The sequence below is a fragment of the Lithobates pipiens genome, unplaced genomic scaffold, assembly GCF_037356315.1.
Source record: "Lithobates pipiens isolate NorthernLeopardFrog02 unplaced genomic scaffold, aLitPip1_a1.2 Scaffold_3, whole genome shotgun sequence".
Lineage (NCBI taxonomy): Eukaryota > Metazoa > Chordata > Amphibia > Anura > Ranidae > Lithobates > Lithobates pipiens.
The window spans coordinates 70,950,674-70,970,526 of NW_027507790.1; the positions used below are offsets into that span (position 1 = coordinate 70,950,674).

The window sequence follows — 19,853 nt, forward strand, 5'->3', positions numbered from 1 at the left end:
CCAAAATTTAGCTTTCTGGCCACAACCATAAACAATATTTTTGGATGGGAGTCAACAAGGCCTATGATGACAGGTACGGAGGTGGATCGCTGATGTTTTGGGGATGTGTAAGCTACAAAGGCACAGGAAATTTGGTCAAAATTGTTGTCAAGATGAATGCAGTATGTTATCAAAAAATACTGGAGGAATATTTGCATTCATCAGCCATTTTTTTTTTTGGTTAACCAGTATCAATATCCTCCACTAGGTGGCAGTATAAAACAACAGTCTCTGAATCCTGTGTCCTTCAATAAATGAAAAAGAAATTGTGTTACATACCTTCTGAAACAACTGTGCCAGCCAACTATGAAAGGGATACAACATGACTGGTCACCAATCATATTATAGACTTGTGAAGTGGGCCAACATATTTTTTCAGAAAGTATACAACACATTTACTTTCTTTAAAGAGAGATCAACACCCTCCTTGGGTCTCCTGGTGTTTGTTGGTCATCTGTTCGAGTATACTGTTTACAGTCCTTGCAAGACACGTAGTATGCCGTCGCTCTTATATAGATTTTAACTGAGGAAGCACCCTTTTTTTAGGCCTGCTTCTGTTCTCTATATGAAAAAAAGTTTAGTAAAAAAACTTTAAGATGGAAAACAATCTTCCAATGTTTCACATTTTTCATACTATACATACATATTACAGCTATCTACCAGCTTGTCACCAGAACAGTCACGGAAAAAAAAAAACTCATTACTTCTCAACAGGTGCAAAAGATAATTAAATTATCATTACAATCAAAACTTTAGATAATGTGAATTTTGTTGTGCTTAATTTTACATAAACTAGATTTTATTTTCCAGGTTTACAGATAGCAACAGTACATTTCTGACAGGTAACGCAAATACGCAAATCAATACTGGAAGCACCCTTTGCATTTTTTATGAATTATGCAACATGTGCAATATGAGATTGTAATTATTATTCAGTGCAGAAAAGTAAACTCGTTCATTGAATTGCTAACACTGGCCCAAAACCCTGCAACTATGTTGATGCCAGGATATTTATTGTGCTCACCTTATACACAAAACCATTTATACAATGTACAGCTCTCGTCCGCTGACCCCCCCCCCCCCCAATCACATTTACGGCACCATTGCTGTGTTGTGGCTATGTGACTGCCATGCGCATGTGCAGGAGTGATGCTGCTGTGGCCCAACTATTTAAGCAGCCAAAAGGACAGATGCTTTAGGAAGACTAGGCAAAGATGCAAGCACTGGGGACCGGCAGTTAAGTTACAGCACAGCACTGGAGGGCTGCATTTGACAGGTAAGTCTGCCATAATGACCTAGTATGCTGTGCATAACGCTGCAGAGGGGGAATTTTTTTAACATTTTTTTTGGCAGAGTTGACTACCACAAAGATTATGGGTTTATTGCAGCCTACAAATGTGGGTTTGTTCTGGGCCAGGCAGCCAGTGAAGGGCATCAGAAGGGCTGTTGGGGAGTGAGGACAGTTGGTTTGGGATATGATGATGCATGTTCCACCACTGCATGAATAAAGAAAACTGCAGCAGGAGGACCACCAGCCTATTGACAAAATAGAGAAGATTGGCCGCACACCATTGCTGTAGATGTGAAATCCATTATTCTATAATCAGATGAAGACAGCACAAAGAACACAGATTATGCTGTGGCTTGTTGTTCTCATATGACTGTTTAAATGCTTGTGTGAGAATAAGCCACAGCATACTCCGTGTTCTTTGTGCTGTCTTTATCTGATTATGGAATAAAGGACGCAGCACATACAGCAGGGGTCTCAAACTGGCGGCCCACCAGCCATGAGGCATTGCAAGGCTGACAGTTACAAACATGACTCCCACAGGCAGAGGCATGATGGGACTTGTAGTTTTGCAACAGCTGGAGGGCCACCAGTTTGAGATCCCTGATCTACAGCAATAGTGTGTGGCCAATCTTCTCTATTTTGCTGTGTGACAGTGGTGAGCACCCACTATAGAGATTGTGTGATTGGGATTGGGGAGCGGTCTCACCTGGAGCGATGCATTCTCTTTTCTAGACCAGAGATCTCCAAACTTTTCAAAGGGCCAGTTTATTGCCCTTCAGACTAGGGACGTATTGAGGCCAGCGAGGGCAGACAATGTCCCGGGTCCGGCATCAGTGAGAATAAATATGCCCTCAGGGTTGGTGTTCAATAGGAGGAGGAGTAGTGCCCCTATTAGTAGGAGGAATAGTATCCCATGATTAGTATCGGTGGAAGAAATTCTGCACTATTGTTGGTGTCAGTGGGAGGAATCGTGCCTCAAATCAGTGGGAGGAACAGTCCCCCAAGGGCCAGATAAAGGCTAGCAAAGGGCCACATTTGGCCCACAGGCGCCAGTCTGGAGACCCCTGTTCTAGACTATTGACAACGGGATCATTTTTGGAAATTAGGGGGGGCTGATGCATAACAATGCCAGGATAAAAAAAACAGATGTTCTGGGCAGCGAAGTAGCATTCCTTGTGTTAGCTTTAAAAGTTTTTTTTTTTGGAACTTAAATGTACCTTTAATATTAGCCACTGGGAATTTTAAAGCAAAGTTAAGTGTGGTTCAAACTCTTTATTTAGGTTTAAATATTCATAAACTTTGACATAGATTAACCTAAAACACGGATTAAAGAATAAAATAACTGAAATCTGCATTTAATGATAAAAATCATATTGCTATAACTACTACAGGAGATTTGCTGATAACTTGCCCCAAAAGAAAGAGCTGTCATTACCTTTTAGGCTTCTAAAGTGACTAAACTCACATTTTTTATCAAATTAAATAAATGTGATATGTTTAAATGTAACTAGAGTTATAGTTTCATCTCTGAATTGCAAGCATTTTTATATTCTCATACCTCTGGTTTTAGGGTGGCTACATTCGTTCTCCATGACCCTTTGTGTATGTGAACACAGCCACACTCAGCAAATCATCTGACCAGAAATAATGGCACTGCTTGCTCTAGAGGTTTATCAGTGGAGGATAGGGAGCTTCGCAAAGATTAATTATACAGCGATGAATACGGAACCATTGAAGAAAAGAAGAAGAATTTTATGCGTGTACACGCACATTTACACGCCTATATATGTGCGTAGACAAGGACTTTACAGATTATTTTACTCAAGATCTTCCTGTTAACAAGATTCTCACTATAAACATCAGTACATTACTACATCTGTGTGCAAGAGGCCTGAAGGTGGTCATTGCTGGTTGGGGTCCCACAAATGCAATGCTGTTAATTTTTCTCCTTATTTGTCATAAACTACCCAACTATATAGTTAAATCACAAACAAAAGTCATTGTTGTTCCTATTATACCCAGCATAAGTCTGTATTCAAAATCAGGTATCCACAACTACATACTTTTTTCAAGACAATGACTAAGTAGTTAAACAATGATAAGGATTACAACCCCAATGCCCCCAGTAAACAATAGCAGCTCCCATATTTCTATTCCTCAAAGAAGTTGTTCAGGTTAAAGCTATAAAGGTCTTGTACTACTTTAAGGCACTTACAGTATCTCACAAAAGTGAGTACACCCTTCACCTTTTTGTGAATATTTTATTATATCTTTTCATGTGACAACACTGAAGAGATTACACTTTTCTACAATGTAAAGTAGTGGGTGTACAGCTTGTATAATGCCCCATACACACGGTCGGAAATTCTGACGGAAAAAGTCTGATCGGATTATGTTGTCAGAAAATCAGATTGTGTGTGGGCTCTATCGGCCTTTTTCTGTCGGAATATCCGACTGAAAAAGTTTGAGAGTTGGATCTAAAGTTTTCCGACAACAAAATCCGATCAAGCTTTTTGCGATCGTGTGTAGAGAATTCTGAGTGCCATGCATGCGCAGAAAAAATTTGGAGACGAAAGCCAATGGCAACTGGCTTCTACGTAGTACCGACGTACGCGTCTAACGTCACCTCGTTCCCAACGATTGGATTTTCTGACAACTTTGTGCGACCGTATGTATGCAAGACAAATTTCGGCCAAAAAAATAAAAAATCTGACAGATTTTGTGGTCGGAATGTCCGACCGTGTGTATGGGCCATTACAGTGCAAATGTGCTGTCCCATCAAAATAACTCACACAGCCATTAATGTCTAAACCACTGGCAACAAAAGTGAGTACACGCCTAATTGAAAATGTCCAAATTGGACCCAAAGTGTCAATATTTTGCGTGGCCACCATTATTTCCAGCACTGCCTTAACCTTCTTGGTCATAGAGTTCACCAGAGCTTCACAGCTTGCCACTGGAGTCCTCTTCCACTCCTCCATAACGGCATCACGGAGCTGGTGGATGTTAGAGACCTTGCGCTCCTCCAGCTTTCGTTTGAGGATTCCACACAGATGCTCAATAGGGTTTAAGTCTGGAGACATGCTTCACCAGTCAGTCAATCAGCTTTACCATCAGCTTTTTAGCAAGGCAGTGGTCGTCTTGGAAGTGTGTTTGGGGTCGTTATGTTGGAATACTGCCCTGCAGCACAGTCTCCAAAAGGAGGGGATCATGCTCTGCTTCAGTATGTCACAGTACATGTTGACATTTATGGTTCCCTCAATGAACTGTAGCTCCCCAGTGTCGGCAGCACTCATGCAGCCCCAGACCTTGACACTCCCACCACCATGCCTGATTGTAGGAAAGACACACTTGTCTTTGTGCCACCACACACGCTTGACACCATCTGAACCAAATAGGTTTACCTTGGTCTCATCAGACCACAGGGCATGGTTTCAGGAATCCATGTCCTTAGTCTGCTTGTCTTTAGCAAACTGTTTGTGGGCTTTCTTGCGCATCATCTTTATAAGAGGCTTCCTTCTGGGACAACAGCCATGCAGACCAATTTGATGCAGTGTGCAGCTTATGGTCTGAGCATTAAGGTTGCAGCAAGGTGTCATTTCTTCAGTGTTGTCACATGAAAAGATATAATAAAATATTTACAAAAATATGAGGGGTGTACTCACTTTTGAGAGATGCTGTATATCCGATTTGTGCCCTTAGACTTTAAATGGATTTGGATCCAACATTACAGAAAGATTACCCAGGGATTCCCTGCGGTGTAGCCCCTCTTTCGCTTCAAAGTCACATTAAAGTAATACTCAAGTCACCAGCAAATCGGCAGGCAGTTGCCTGGCAAAGAAGCACCATAAGTCGTGCGACTCTCAGGTCGAAGTAAAGTGTGAAGTGAGCCTAAAAGTTACTCAAAGATTTCCTTACTTGGCTCTATAAATGGCCTGGAGAACCACCAACTTATCTGAAAATGATTGGTTACTAGACCCTAGCAAGGTTTTGTGCCTTATATACCCAACGCATAAGTGATAATAGGATTTTTATAAAAGCTTACCTGTAAAATCCTTTTCTTTTGAGGTACATCACGGGACACAGAGACTCAGTAATTACTGATGGGTTATAGGGTATCACTTGGTGATTGGACACTGGCACACCCTAGACAGGAAGTTCAATCCCCCATATAACCCCTCCCTTTACTGGAGGTACCTCAGTTTTGTAGCAAAGCAATATAAGTGTATTAGAAGAGGGGAGGGACCACTGTGTCCCATGATGTACTTCAAAACAAAAGGATTTTACAGGTGAGCTGTTATAAGCAACAAGGTGCGCTGTTATAAAATTCCTATTTTCTTTCTCGTACATCATGGAACACAGACTCAGTAATTACTGATGGGATGTCCCAGAGCAATGCTATCTGAGGGGAGGGTAACCACACAACATAGGGTGTAATCAGACCTGAGGACCCTGTACCACTGCCTGCAGCACACTACGCCCAAAGGCGATATCCTCATGCCTTCTCACATCCACCTAATAAAATTTGGTGAATGTATGAACTCATGAACTGCCCACAAAGCACTAATAGCCCTAGTGGAGTGCGCCTTGATCTGAAAAGGCGGAATCTTTTGCTTCAAACCATAAGCTTGAACAATTACTTGTCGAATCCATTTAGTAATGTTAGATTTCGATGCTGCTTGTCTTCTATGAGGACCCTCTGGCAATACGAACAAAACATCCGTTTTGCGAAACCTGAGCAGTCGCTTCCAGATAGGCTTTGACTGCTCTCACTACATCCAAAGAATGTAGTTACTTCTCTTCCATAGAGCAGGGATTTGGAAAAAAGGAAGGCAAAACAATATCTTGGTTTAGATGAAAAACTGAGACCACCTTCGATAGAAAACTAGGATGAGGGGGTAACACCACTCTATCCTTGTGCAATATCAGATATGGCTCTTTACAAGAGAAGGTCGCTAATTCTGATACTCTTCTGGCAGAAGAAATGGCCACCAGAAAAATGAATTTCCTTGTCAACAGAACTAAGGGAATTTGATGTATCGGTTCAAAAGGCTGCTTCTGTATAGCTGACAGAATCAAGTTCAGATCCCAGGGGTTCAGAGGCGCCTTAACTGGAGGATTAAGGTGTGTTACCCCTTGTATAAAGCTTCGGACCAAAGAATGCGAAGCAAGTGGACATTGAAACAGAACTGATAAGGCCAAGACTTGGCCCTTGATGGTGCTCAAGGCCAGTTTAATCTCTAACCCCTTTTGCAGAAATTCAAGGATTCTGCTTATGACATATTTTCTGGGGTGCCAACCCCTGGATTCACACCAGGAGACATATGCTTTCCAGACTCTGTGATAAATAATTCTGGAAGCTGGCTTTCTTGCATTAATCAAGGTAGAGATCACAGGACCCGAAAGCCCACATTTCTTAAGAATGTGGGTTTCAATAGCCAAACCGTTAAATTTAGCGTTTGTAAGGTAGGAGGGAATACTAGTCCGTGGGATAGCAGGTCTGGACGGGACGGTAGGGTCCAAGGAGAGCCTACCGCCATCTTCACTATTTCTGCATACCAAGCTCTTCTGGGCCACCAGAAGCACCGACTTCTTTTCCTGCCTGATCCTGCAAAGAAGTCGTGGCAGTAGCAGAATAGGAGGGAATGCATAAATTTAGAGAGAACTGATGCCAAGGAGTTACCAACGCATCTGTCCCGCATGCAAGAGGATCCCTCCTTCTTGACACAAAGTTGTCGATCTTGTTGTTGAACCTGGACGCAAAGAGATCTACATCCGGAACCCCTCATCTCTGGCATATGGCCAAGAAGACGTTGGGGTGAAAAGACCATTCCCCTGGGACTAACTACTGATGACTCAAGTAGTCCGCCTGCCAGTTCTCTACCCCCGGAATGAAGATGGCCAATATGCATGGAACATGTCTTTCTGCCCAGATTAAGATCTGGTTTACTTCTCCCTGAGCTGCACGACTCTTGCTACCTCCTTGGTGATTGATATAAGCCACTGCTGTGGCATTGTCAGACTGGATCCTGACAGGGCAACCCTGCAAACTGGGTGTCCAGGCTTTTAGGGCTAGATACATTGCACGGATATCGAGAATGTTGATGGGTAAGGTCCTCTCTGTCATCTCCCCTTGGACAGTCGACTGTTTCAGAACTGCCCCCCAACCCGAAAGACTGGCATCTGTTATTACCACTGTCCAGGTAACTGGTAAAAAGGATTTTCCTTTCCGCAGATTTTCGGGTATCAACCACCATCTGAGGCTCTGATGCGTTGTAGGAGACAGATGCATCGGAAAATCTAACGCCTGAACCTTCTTGTTCCAGGCCAACAGGATACTGTTTTGCAGCAGCCTCAAATGAAACTGAGCATAGGGAACTACTTTGAATGAAGCCACCATCTTCCACAACAACCTCATACAAAGACAAATAGAAGGACCTTTCTATGCCCTGACTACCTTAATCAGTTATTTTATAGCACTGATCTTTGCTTGGGGTAGGAATACCCTCTGCTGGGCTGTATCTATGACCAGACTAAAATACTCTAGTCTTCTTACTGGCTTTGAAGAAGACTTCTCTAAGTTGAGGACCCAACCTAGGTATTCCAGGTAGTTGATTGTGGTGACCAAATTTTGGTCCAAGCGGGCTACCGACCGGTCTATCAAGAGCAAGTTGTCTATGTATGTTATTATCGTTATACCTTGGGCCCTTAATCTGGCCAGAGTAGGGGCCAAGATCTTTGTAAACACCCGAGGTGCAGTAGCTAGCATGAAAGGCAGAGCTACAAACTGAAAGTGGCGTTTTTCTACTTCGAAACGCAAGTATTTTTGATGAGCAGGGAAAATAGGTACATGCAGGTACGCATCCTTGATATCTATTGACGCCAGAAGTTCTCCTCCTTGCAGGAAGGAGACTACCGATCAGATCGATTCCATACAAAAGGACCGTATCTTTAGAAATCGGTTTAGTTCTTTGAGATCTAGAATGGGTCTGACATCTCCATTTGGCTTTGGGACTGTGAAAAGTTTTGAATAAAACCCAATTCCCTGCTCTTGCGTGAGAACTACCATGATAACTTTTTGCAACAATAGTTGCTCCAATGCTAGAAGGAGAGACTTCTTTATCTCTGGGTCTCTGCGTACATTTGATCTAAGGAAACGAGGAGAAGGGAATTCTTGAAATTCTAGTTTGTAACCTAGAGTTATTGCGGAGACCACCCATTTGTCCCGAAATTCCTCCTGCCAGAGCCCTGAGAACTTTAGTAGTCTTCCCCCCACTCGAGCGAGTGGGAGCGCCCCTTCATAAGGAGGTCTTAGCATTTTGTTTTGAAGACCTTCTCCCCCAGGACTTGTTTTGTCCCTGGGGTTGACTCTGAGTTTTAACCTTTGAGCCTGACGGAGGAGGCCGTCTTGACTGCCTGGAGGCTGATGACCCTGGCACTAGAGAAAGAGCCAGTTTAAAGGAGTGACGTTTACTCCTTTTCTTGACTGGCAAAAGGGTGCTTTTCCCACTAGAAATCCTTTGTATATAATTGTCCAAATCCTCTCCAAACACCACGAAAGGGAAATCCCGCCAGGCTTTTCTAAATGGTGATTCGGCTGACCAATTTTTCAACCATAAGATTATATGCATATGTACCAACCCAAGCGTAAGGCGAGGGATCTGAAGGATAGAATCTCTGATAGCATAAACAGCAAAACACAAAGCCGCTGGTAGGTTGGCTAACCACCGGGCTTACTGTTCAGGTAAAGCTTTAAGCACCTGTTTAACATGGTCTCTCAAATATTGACAGACTCCAATTGCTGCCACTGCAGGTTCAGCTACTGAACCTGCCAAGGAGAAAATGTTTTTTAATAGGAATTCTAATTTTTTTATCAGTTGGATCCCTAAGCATCTGAGTGTTGTCAACAGGACAAGTCAGGCTTTTATTTACGGAGGATATGGTGGCGTCAACCGCTGGTATACCCCACATCTTAGTAAATTTTTCCTCCATAGGATAAAATGTAGAAAACTTTTTAGTTGGAAAAAATGTTTATCTGGGTGATCCCACTCAGAATAGATAAGCTTTTCCAGTAAACCATGAACAGGAAAGGCATGTGCAGTTTGAGGAGGCTTCAGTGAACCCAGAGAAGAAGTGGGTTCTTTAACTGACTCAGGCACGGGTAACTTAAATCCAGCAAGAATTTGCACCAACATCTTCTCATCCTGAGAAGCTGAAGAGAGCCCTTCTCCACTAGATTCCTCAGAAGTGGAATAATCAGTCTCCTCCCGATCCTCTGAGCGGGATTCCTCTCCTTTATCCCAGAGTTCCTCACTCTGAGGGTCCTGGGTGACAGAGGGGGACCTAGTGCGTTTTCTTCCACCGAGTGAAGATGCAATTAAGGCCACTAATCTTTCCTCCTTTGTAATGTATACAGGGGCTGAAGTGCCAGAAGCAGTTGCAGCCCCTGACCCTGATGGCTCTCCCTAGCCAGCCTCCCCGGGTCCTGCAGGGGGGGGAAAGTGCTGAAGAGGTGGGGTCCTCAGAGCCTGAAGGGGATGCCTTTGAGCCCCTATTCTTTGGGGTAGTTGTACCTCTTCTACCCATAGTGCAAAGCAACAAAAGGTAGAGGTACCATAAAAAATGCACTGACTGCTGAGCACTGTAGTTCAGCAACTGCCGCTGCTACTAAGACTCAGTCTGGTGCCTATGTAAATGCTGCCTGGGAATGCCTGTGTCCCCCACACTCACATGTGCCTGTCTGCTCTGTGTCCCTCCATAGACTGTGTGCACCTGAAAAAGAGTGCACTTTAAAGCCTGTGTGGCCTAGCCCCCCACCCCCTCCTCTGACCACTTCCGCCCCCCCGCTAGTTTTTTTTTAAAAAACGAGCGTTTCCCGTGCTAGCCGAGGCTCTAATCCTGCTGACAAGCATGGTGGGGAGGCTGGGGCAGAGGAGAGGAAAAGGCCGGTGGACGTGAAGTCACTGTAATGGCGAGAGCGGAAGGTGATGTGGTATGCTACCGCTCTCTGTCCAGGCTTGCCTCAGCCCCCTAATCCGTGGAGGGAGATTCCCAAGAGGAAAGAACCCCCTTATCTTCATTCTTCATGGAGCATGGCTGGAGGAGCATAGAGCATGGACACCAAGCAGACATGAAAGGTATGTGCTTTTGGCAGCACCCGGTGGTGACTTTAGGCATAGCATACATTTACTTTAACCACTTAAGGACCAGGCCTCTTTTTCGGACTTGGTGTTTCCATGTTTAAAACAGTTTTTTTTGCTAGAAAATTACTTAGAACCCCCAAACATTTTATATTGTTTTTTTTCTAACACCCTAGAGAATAAAATGGTGGTCATTGAAATACTTTTTTTCACACCGTATTTGCGCAGCGGTCTTAGAAGCGCACTTTTTTGGGAAAAAATTCACTTTTTTGAATAAAAAAATAAGTCAACAGTAAAATTAGCCCAATTTTTTTTTATACTGTGAAAGATAATGGTATGCCGAGTAAATTGATACCCAACATGTCACGCTTCAAAATTGCGCCCGCTCGTGGAATGGCGTCAAACTTTTAGCCTCAAAAATCTCCATAAGCGACATTTAAAAAATTCTACAGGTTGCATTTTTTGCGTTACAGAGGAGGTCTAGGGCTAGAATTATTGCTCTCGCTCTACCGATCGCGGCGATACCTCACATATGTGGTTTGACCACCGTTTTCATATGCGGGCGCTACTCACGTATGCGCTCGCTTCTGTGCGCAAGCTCGTCGTAACGGGGTGTTTTTAAAAAAAAAAATTTTTTTTTTCTTATTTATTTTAATTTATTTTATTTATTTTTACACTTTAAAAATAAAAAATAAAAAATGGATCACTTTTATTCCTATTACAAGGAATGTAAACATCCCTTGTAATAGAAAAAAGCATGACAGGTCCTCTTAAATATGAGATCTGGGGTCAAAAGGTCCTCAGATCTCATATTTGGGCTAAAATGCAAAAAAAAAAAAAAAAAGAAAAAAAAAGAAAAAAATCTGACATTTAAAAAAAAATATATACCTTTAAGAGGTATGGGCGGAAGTGACGTTTTGACGTTGCTTCCACCCTGCTATGGTATAGAGACGAGTGGGGGCCATCTTAGCCTCACTTGTCTCTATGCCCAGCAGACTGAAGGACCCGATCGCCTCCGCCGCTACCGACGGCTCCGGTAAGCGGCGGAAGGTGCGGGAGGGCGGCGGGAGGGGGGGTGGCACCTCTCCCGCTGCCGATAGCGGTGATCTCGCGGCAAATCCGCCGCGGAGACCACCGTTATCGTACAGCCGACCGCCGCCTGAAGAGATGGATATCTCGGTTGTGGCAGCAGCTGCTGCCGTTACCGAGATATCCCTCTTCAAAAAATGGACGTACATCGTCGTGCGGCGGTCGGCAAGTGGTTAAAGGAAAAAACCTACTTGAATTAGAAAAATTCTTGAGGAGTCTCCCTTACCTTATCCAGCTGCAGGGTTTGAATAACAGATCCAATCTTCACCTCTCATGGTGGGCTCCGTTAGGAAAAAACCTTCAAAAACTCTGGCCCTCTTGAATAGGGGGATCCGCAGCTCTGGGCCTGTAAGCCACCCTGCCAGGAATATGGCTGAAAAAAAAACAAATACTGGGTCCCAGGATCCAGCTCTCTAAAAAGAGAAGTGTTACAGGTAAAACCTCGTTTTTTTTCGGACACAAGGACGGGTGTCATCCAATTCGGCCTGGAAAAGACACTTCGAATGGATTCGGTTGCATAGCTGGCCCCAGTAAGGAATATTCCAGTGGAGCTCAGCACAGCATATCTTTGCTTGTGACCAACACCTAAGACACTGGCGAAAAGAGCTGAGGTACCTCCAGTAAGGGGAGGGGTTATATGGGGGATTGAACTTCCTGTCTAGGGTGTGCTAGTGTCCAATCACCTAGTGATACCCTATAACCCATCAGTAATTACTCTGTGTCCCGTGATGTACGAGAAAGAAAATAACACTTGTTGCACCTTGCAAAGCTGTCAATTCTCATTGCAAGTTACACCCATAAGCAAGTTAAAGCAATTGTAGGTCTTTTTAAAAAAAAAATTTTAACTAAAATAAAAAAGATGTTTTACATGATCCATGCCAAATTAGATGCAGTCCTTCTGAATATAGTAGATTACTATGCCAAACTTTGGCTACAACACTTTCTCTCTATTTACTTTGATAAAACCCTCTTGCTTCCATAAGCACATAAGGCCCTCAGCCACTACTGTGATTTGCCTAGTCTGCGGAGCTGGATGCGAGTCGGGACTCTGGGCTCCCCCCTCACTATGCTTGCCCACTCTCCATGAACTCTGTATTTTTTCTGGTCTTCACGTCTCTGCTTTATGCACTCCTATAAAACTTTAGTATGGTTACTAAATTACATGAGACCACCGGGAGTCTACGTTACTCCTTATGTTCGTTCAAATCACTAATATGTTTACCAATGTCCTCTCTGAATCCTGGATCTATGTTCACCGTACATACTCTATACAGGTATTTGATGCCCTGGGTATTTGTTTAGTTCCTGATCCATACTGGTTAGATTTGATTATTCTGGCGCTGATAGTACATTCATATTTTGTGCCTGTTGCTATGGTTATCTGTCAATCTATTCTGTATACAATTTCCACACACAACCTTGCGCGTTTTCTGGCGTAGACTCATGTCATACCTGTTATGTTTCTGTTCTTAATAAAAACGTTGAAATTGAAAAAAGATACATACCTACTCTGTGCAAGGGTATTGCACAGAGCATCCTTAAACCTCCTTTTCTGGGGTCCCCCTGCCAGCGCTCTCCACTCCACCATAGGAAGCCGCTTACTATGGGGGCACAGGTGTTAGCATGCACCTGATCCGTGCTGTGTGCGTCCATAGACATAAACAGCGTGGCTTGGCCCCCTCACAGGCTTTGACTGACAGCCATAGGGGACATATACCAATGGCAAAATAAAAAAATATAAATATGCACATAACAGTATGGAGAGGGTTTTTTTATGTGACTTTGGGTGCAACATTCACATCCATCATCCATTGAGTACAGTAATCTTACTAGTGATGATGATTGGGTTGATTTTAGCAATTGAATTTGCAGTTGGCAATTCAGCCAAATGTTTATTATTCATCAGATCTCACCTGGACAGAGCTGGACCCTACACCAACTGAAATATAAACATGCAGACATAGTAAAACTAAATACAAATCTCAAAACTCTCTATGGACATTAACACAATGCTGATAGGATAGATGATGGATATCTATACAGGCAAAATTATGGAATTGGATACCAGCCTTAGCAACTGAACATTTGTCAGTTATTATAACAAATTACATGCATATAAATATGGCTGTGGTGGTGAAAAAAAGAAAAGGTATACTTTATGAAAGCTACAAGCATTAAGTATGAATGGAGCATCTGTAAAACAGAAATACCAGAAGTCTGATATACATAAAAGGGAATAAATTAGAGGTTAGTAGTTGGTTGTTGAGACTGTAATTATGGTCGATGATAGGAGCCAAGTAGAGGAGAGAGGAAGAAAGTAAAATACATAGCAAAAGAAGCAGAAAAATAGAACATGATGGCTGACAATGCGTATGTAAACTTAAAGTGGTTGTAAACCTCAGACATGAAATATGAACAAAGCATATCCCTCTATAGTGTGTACTTGTCTCCATTAAGTGAGCTTTCTGTATGCTTCTTCATTCCTCTATCAGCACGAATCACTTATGAAAAGTTTTCTCGGCACCAAGAGGAAAATGGTAATTGGAGGGACCTCCAGCAGATTAACAGTCTCAGCTCTGTTCTGTGTGCTGTGTGGAGGGGGTGTGTCTCTTTCCTCCAATCAGCTCTCAGAGCTCTCCTCACTGAGCTTTGCAGAGTATAACTTCAGCTCTCTGCCCCTATTTTTCTGAACCCTCAGACAAGCTTTATAAATTCAGCATTTTTTAGACTGCAGATAGATAACACTTATGTAGGGAGATATGTTTCATCTATGTGCATCACCTGAGGATAGTCCCTTCACTGGGTATATGTAAGGGTTTACAACCAGATTAACAGAGGCCTTTGTAATGGGAAAAATCCAGTTTATCAAATTACGGTTTCATCAACCTCATCATGTTTTTTAGCATTACAAGGGATCTTATGTGAGCACTTGTACATTAGGTTTTCTGTACAATTCTATCTAAGCTGAACAGATTGTGCATTCACAAAGTAACATGTGTGGCCAGCTTAAGAACTCTTCAACCTCTAAACTGCAGCAGACAAATTCTTATTTTAACTGACAGTCAGCTTCAGCTGTCTCATAAAAAATGACACTCATGCGCTTAATATGACAAATGAACACCTCGTCTCTGCTCTCCAACTGTTCCTAATTTCCTAGGTTTTGTCTTTGGGAATTACAGTCCCTGGCAATATGTGCTGTCTAATGTTTGAGGGCTTTATAATGAGAATAGCACCAGTCATTCATAGCAAAAAATTATGTTTTTAGCCTGTGACAGGTGAGTACTCCTAAATTGGAGCTATGTAGGGTTTAATAATAAGCCATGTGGAGCAATTCATTTCACTGTACAGTACAACCTTTTGCAAGCATAATACGTTACGGAACTATGCTTTTAATCCAAAGCACTTGTATAGCAAAGCAAATTTCCCCATAAGAAATAGTGGAAACTCAAAAGATTCGTTCCACAACCATTTATTCAGAAGTCCTTCCATTTATAGTCCATATAAAAAAAGATTATAGCAATGTAACCAGGTTGTGTAACCATAAAATGTCCATCCACAAATGGAAGCATCCACAAGTGGAATAGAAGCAAAATCCAGCAGGATCTACAGTGTATAAAAGAGAAGAGAGGCGCCTCTAAGCGTAGCAATATGGTTACATTTAGCAACTCACATGGCTGATTATTAAAAAAGGCACATCTAAGTATGCAGGCATCTGGGGTAAAGCTGTCCACATAGACCATCCCCCGCACTGCCGGCTCTCACCGCTGTCAGTCTGCAACCGTGACCGGGAAGTCTACCCTGTAGTAGAGCGATCTGAAAGCGAAGCTTGAAATGCTCAGGGAGCGCAGCATGGAATGGATGATGTCAATGGCGGTGCGGACGATTGTCTATGTGGACAGCTTTGCCACGGATGCCTGCATACTTAGATGTGCCTCTTTTAAACATCAACCATGTGAGTTGCTAAATGTTGTACCTTCATTAAATGTAACCATATTACTAAACTTAGAGGCACCTCTGTATACTTGTACATTAAGACATCGCTTGTTTATCAAATTAAAATGTATTAAAAAGATGTGCTCGTCTAGAAAAAAGCTCCCAAACCAAGTTACTCTGTACATTGTTACATGAGTAATGCATTTGAAAATGATTTAAAAAAATGTGATATACAAAATAAGTACAGCTTTGCTATATAAACCAATAACAAATAAAGCCAGATAAATGAATGAAATTCCAAACCTACACAGAAATTGGAGGATATTTTTATTTCTATTAATAATAGAGTGTGATTCCTAATATGTTATGTGCATTAACGACTTAGGTGTCCCCACCTTAAAAAAAAGTTGTGTACACAATGGAGCTTACCTGCAAACGTATCAACCAGATAGAGGGGGTCTTTAACTCTGCGGAGACCACAAATCAGGAGGAAAATATGTAAATTTTCTGAAATCTGTTGAATTCCTGCAGAACAAAAGGATTTATTTTAGTGTCAAGGCAGAGAATTGAATAAACAGATTTCAATTTTGGTTATAAGCTTCTGTAATGAGTTCTGGCTTGCAGCTGAAAAACAGATTAAAAGAATGAGTTCAGGTGGCTAAAAGAAAAAAGAAAAGTTCAAGGCAATCCTGCCCAACTTAGCCCAGTACATATGGCAAATGCCAAACAAATAATACTGAATGGTTAATTAAGCAAAATGCTCTTTTTTTATAGTTTTTTTTTTTTTTTTAGAGGACTGTCGTGCAATTCATGTTCATGCTTATGAAAACAGGGTGACAGAAAAAACCACCCTGGGTGCTGGCCTAAAATTTTATAAAACAAAAGCAGCCCATGAACTCTTGGCTGGGGGGTTCGGCTGCAGTCCAGTGTCTATAGAAACTCTTTAGAATTAGGAGATACTCCTTGTTTATGGGGCCAGTAAAATGCAGTCATGATTTGGCCACTGCATTTTACTGGCCCCATAAACAAGGAGTATCTCCTAATCCTAAAGAGTTTAGCCAGACTGGGCAATGATCATCTCATGTGTATAGATACCTTGAAATGAGAGTGTATCCAAAGGAATAGAAAAGAAAATGTTTTTCACACATACAACAGATACGTGCAAAGGATTTATAGTGACATATATAAAAAAAATATCAAGCTACATCAAATGAAGATCTCTTACATAATCAAGTTAAGCAGCAATCATAAATGCCCATAGTGGCAATTGTGGACCATACCTGCTCAATGTATGCTGGCACAGTTGTTAAATAAGTGTGCATGTGACTGGGTGACAAGGTAGGAGCACAATTTGAAACCAGAAGTTACACAAGAACAGGAAGTGTTCTGAATATTGACTTTCATTTCATTACATGTTTTCCTTTTATTTAACTTGATTTTTTTTCTCCCCTTTGCCTGCACTCATATCTGGTGCATTCACATGCATTCCGGTTCTTTTTTTTTTTTTTTTCAAAGCAGTAGAACCAAACACAGCGATGTGAACTAGGGTGGTTTGAAAACATTTATATTACTGCACATGCATTCAGATTCAGCACTCAGATCACTTTTCTGGGGCATTTGACAGGCAGTGAGGAGGTGATACAATATGTCCCCTCTTCACTGATTGTTTTAACCCACTGAATATCACAATCAATCACATGAATGGCTCAGGTTTGGCAGGTGGCAGCGCCCGCTAAAGGAGACAGGGTGTACACCCCCAGCCTTTGTTGCTAAAGCTCAACTGTGTGGTTGTACCACCCCCCCCCCACCCCCCACTCTACTGTAAACGAGCCCATAAAGTGTTAAGATAAACCATTTATCACTGACTGGGGTGAATACAATGTTTATCTTTTATTTATATACTGTATTTATCGGGGGAAAACAAGCACCTTTTCCCCCTTAAAATCAGGGGAAAATCGTCGGTGCGTGTTATATGCCGATCCCCCACCGTTTGTGAGCTTCTCATCAGCTTTCGGCCATTCTCAGCAGCTTTTAGCCGCTCTCGGTGGCTTTCGGAAAGCTGAAAGACGACTAGAACAGCCGAAAGCCGCCAAGATACACAGGATATCCGCTCTGTATCTCAGCGTCGCCATTTGTAAACGGCAAGCCTGCAACGACACTGACAAGGCTGCAAATGACTGACAAGGCTGCAATGTAAGGCTGCAAATGACTGACAAGGGTGCAAATGACACTGACAAGGCTGCAAATGACACTGATAAGGCTGCATTGATGGGCATTTAAATGTAAGTTTTTTTACTTAAACTTCCCTCCTAAAAGTATTTTTCCTTAAAATGTCCTCCTAAACTTGGGGTGCGTGTTATACGCTGATAAATACGGTATGTAAAATATTAATCCTGAAAAGGAAAAAGAAACTCTTGCTGTAACTAAATTGGAGCTATACTCACTTTTAAAATACTTTTCTCCAGCGCCGTAATGTCCTGAAGCTTCCTGTAAGTCACTGACGTCTACAGTCCGGCAGGTTCCAGGTATAGATCTCTGGCCGTTTTAATTGGCGGAGGTGAGATGACGTCACTCCCGCACATGTGTGGGAGTTTAGTCCTCTTGGTATTGCTTGAACTCTACACTGAGCTTTGTACGGTAAGTAAAATTCCACTTAAAAGCGGAACTAAACCCACCATTTTTTTCAAAAACAGAATCAAGACAAGCCTTAAATGATAACTGTTATGCCCTGTATACACGATAGGATTTTCCGACAACAAAACCGTGGATTTTTTTCCAAAGGATGTTGGCTAAAACTTGGCTCAAATGTTGTCAGAAATTCCGAACGTTAAGAACGCGGTGACGTATAACACGTACGACGAGCTCAGTTGTCGGAAAATTTGAGAACCCGCTCTCAAACATTTGTTAGCAGAAATTCAGATAACAAATGTTCTATGGAGCATACACACTTTCCGACAACAAGCTCACATCCAACATTTGTTGTCAGAAAATCCTATAGTGTGTATGGGGCATTACAGTTATTATATGTCAGCTCTCAAATGTCAAGCTATTAAATGGCTGGAGTCATAGCCGATCACATGTGCAGCACCCATGGCAACTGTGGATCAAACAGAGATTAGGATGACAGCTTCCTCGGCTATGAAGGAAAGGATTTAGTTCCGCTTTAAAAAGTGTTTGCTGGAATTCATCTGTAATTTGTATATGAAGTCCATCTAAATTAGCTAGTATATCTAATAATTCAGTTCTGCTGTCCAAAATTGTCTTTATTGCCCCTATTTCCAGAGTGGAGACATCCTAATGCCCTGTACACACGGTCGGACATTCCGACGACAAAATCCGCCAGATTTTTTCCGACGGATTTTGGCCCAAACTTGTCTTGCATACACACGGTCGCACAAACTTGTCGGAAAATCCGATCGTTCAGAACGCGGTGATGTAGAACACGTACGACGGGACTATAAAGAGGGCAGTAGCCAATAGCTTTCGTCTTGTAATTTATTCTGAGCATGCGTGGCACTTTGTCCGTCAGAACTGTCTACACTCGATCGGAATTTAAACGATCGGATTTTGTCGTCAGAAAATTTTAGATCCTGCTCTCAAACTTTGTGTGTCGGAAATTCCGATGGAAAAAGTCAGATGGAGCCCACACACAATTGGATTTTCTAACAACAAGATCCAATCGCATATTTTCTATCGGGCATAAGACAAAACATGTGTTATAAGGACAAATTAGAGCAGAAGATCCTGGGAGCCACACATCAGAAGAAGGCCTGCTGTGTGTAGACAAGTGACAATCTCAGCCTGGACCCCCGCCAGGCCACGCTCCCAACGTGTTTCACTCTGCCCACTGGAGCTTACTCATGGGGACAAAAAATGTGTTACAAGCCAGATCAGGTGAAAAAAGCCTAAAAATAAAACAAATGCAGCCACTACATTTAAGGATGCCACAAGTAAGTTGCCATATATTCAATTGTTTTTAGGTTTACCACCCAAGCCTTAATAAATACTAGGATTTTGAATTAATCCAAAGATACCAGAAAACTGTATAAATATAATTTCCTGTTTTATCTTTTTGTCCCATGAGAGTAATAATCACAGACCCAAGCCAGTGTTGTCATTTCTCTGTTTACATTCAGTTTGTATGAGTCTGTACCGTAACACCAGACACATGCAAACAAGTAAATTTGATTAAACGACTACACTGAAAAAAATAAATCAAACATAGCAATGCTACAATGGGCTTGTTTGAATACTGGAGATCAAAGTTTTGACAGATAAGCTTAGCTAAGCCAGTTCCATCTTCCCAATGAATATGCTTTCCGAAAGCCAACTGTGCAAAGTAGATTCCTGGAGGGGGAATC

General features: G+C 42.2%; 1 protein-coding gene across 3 annotated transcripts in view; it reads right to left on the bottom strand.

Annotated features, from left to right (window-relative positions):
* The window catches only part of GLT1D1 (glycosyltransferase 1 domain containing 1), a 166,318-nt gene that overhangs the window by 64,631 nt on the left and 81,834 nt on the right, over window positions 1–19,853 (bottom strand). For all 3 annotated transcript variants that reach the window (XR_013263873.1, XM_077461816.1, XM_077461814.1), the window contains exon 7: window positions 15,922–16,017. Coding sequence is in view for 2 of the 3 variants with exons in the window: in XM_077461816.1 (XP_077317942.1) it covers window positions 15,922–16,017 (96 nt within the window). In the remaining variant the exon portion in view is untranslated. The remainder of the gene's footprint in view (window positions 1–15,921; window positions 16,018–19,853) is intronic.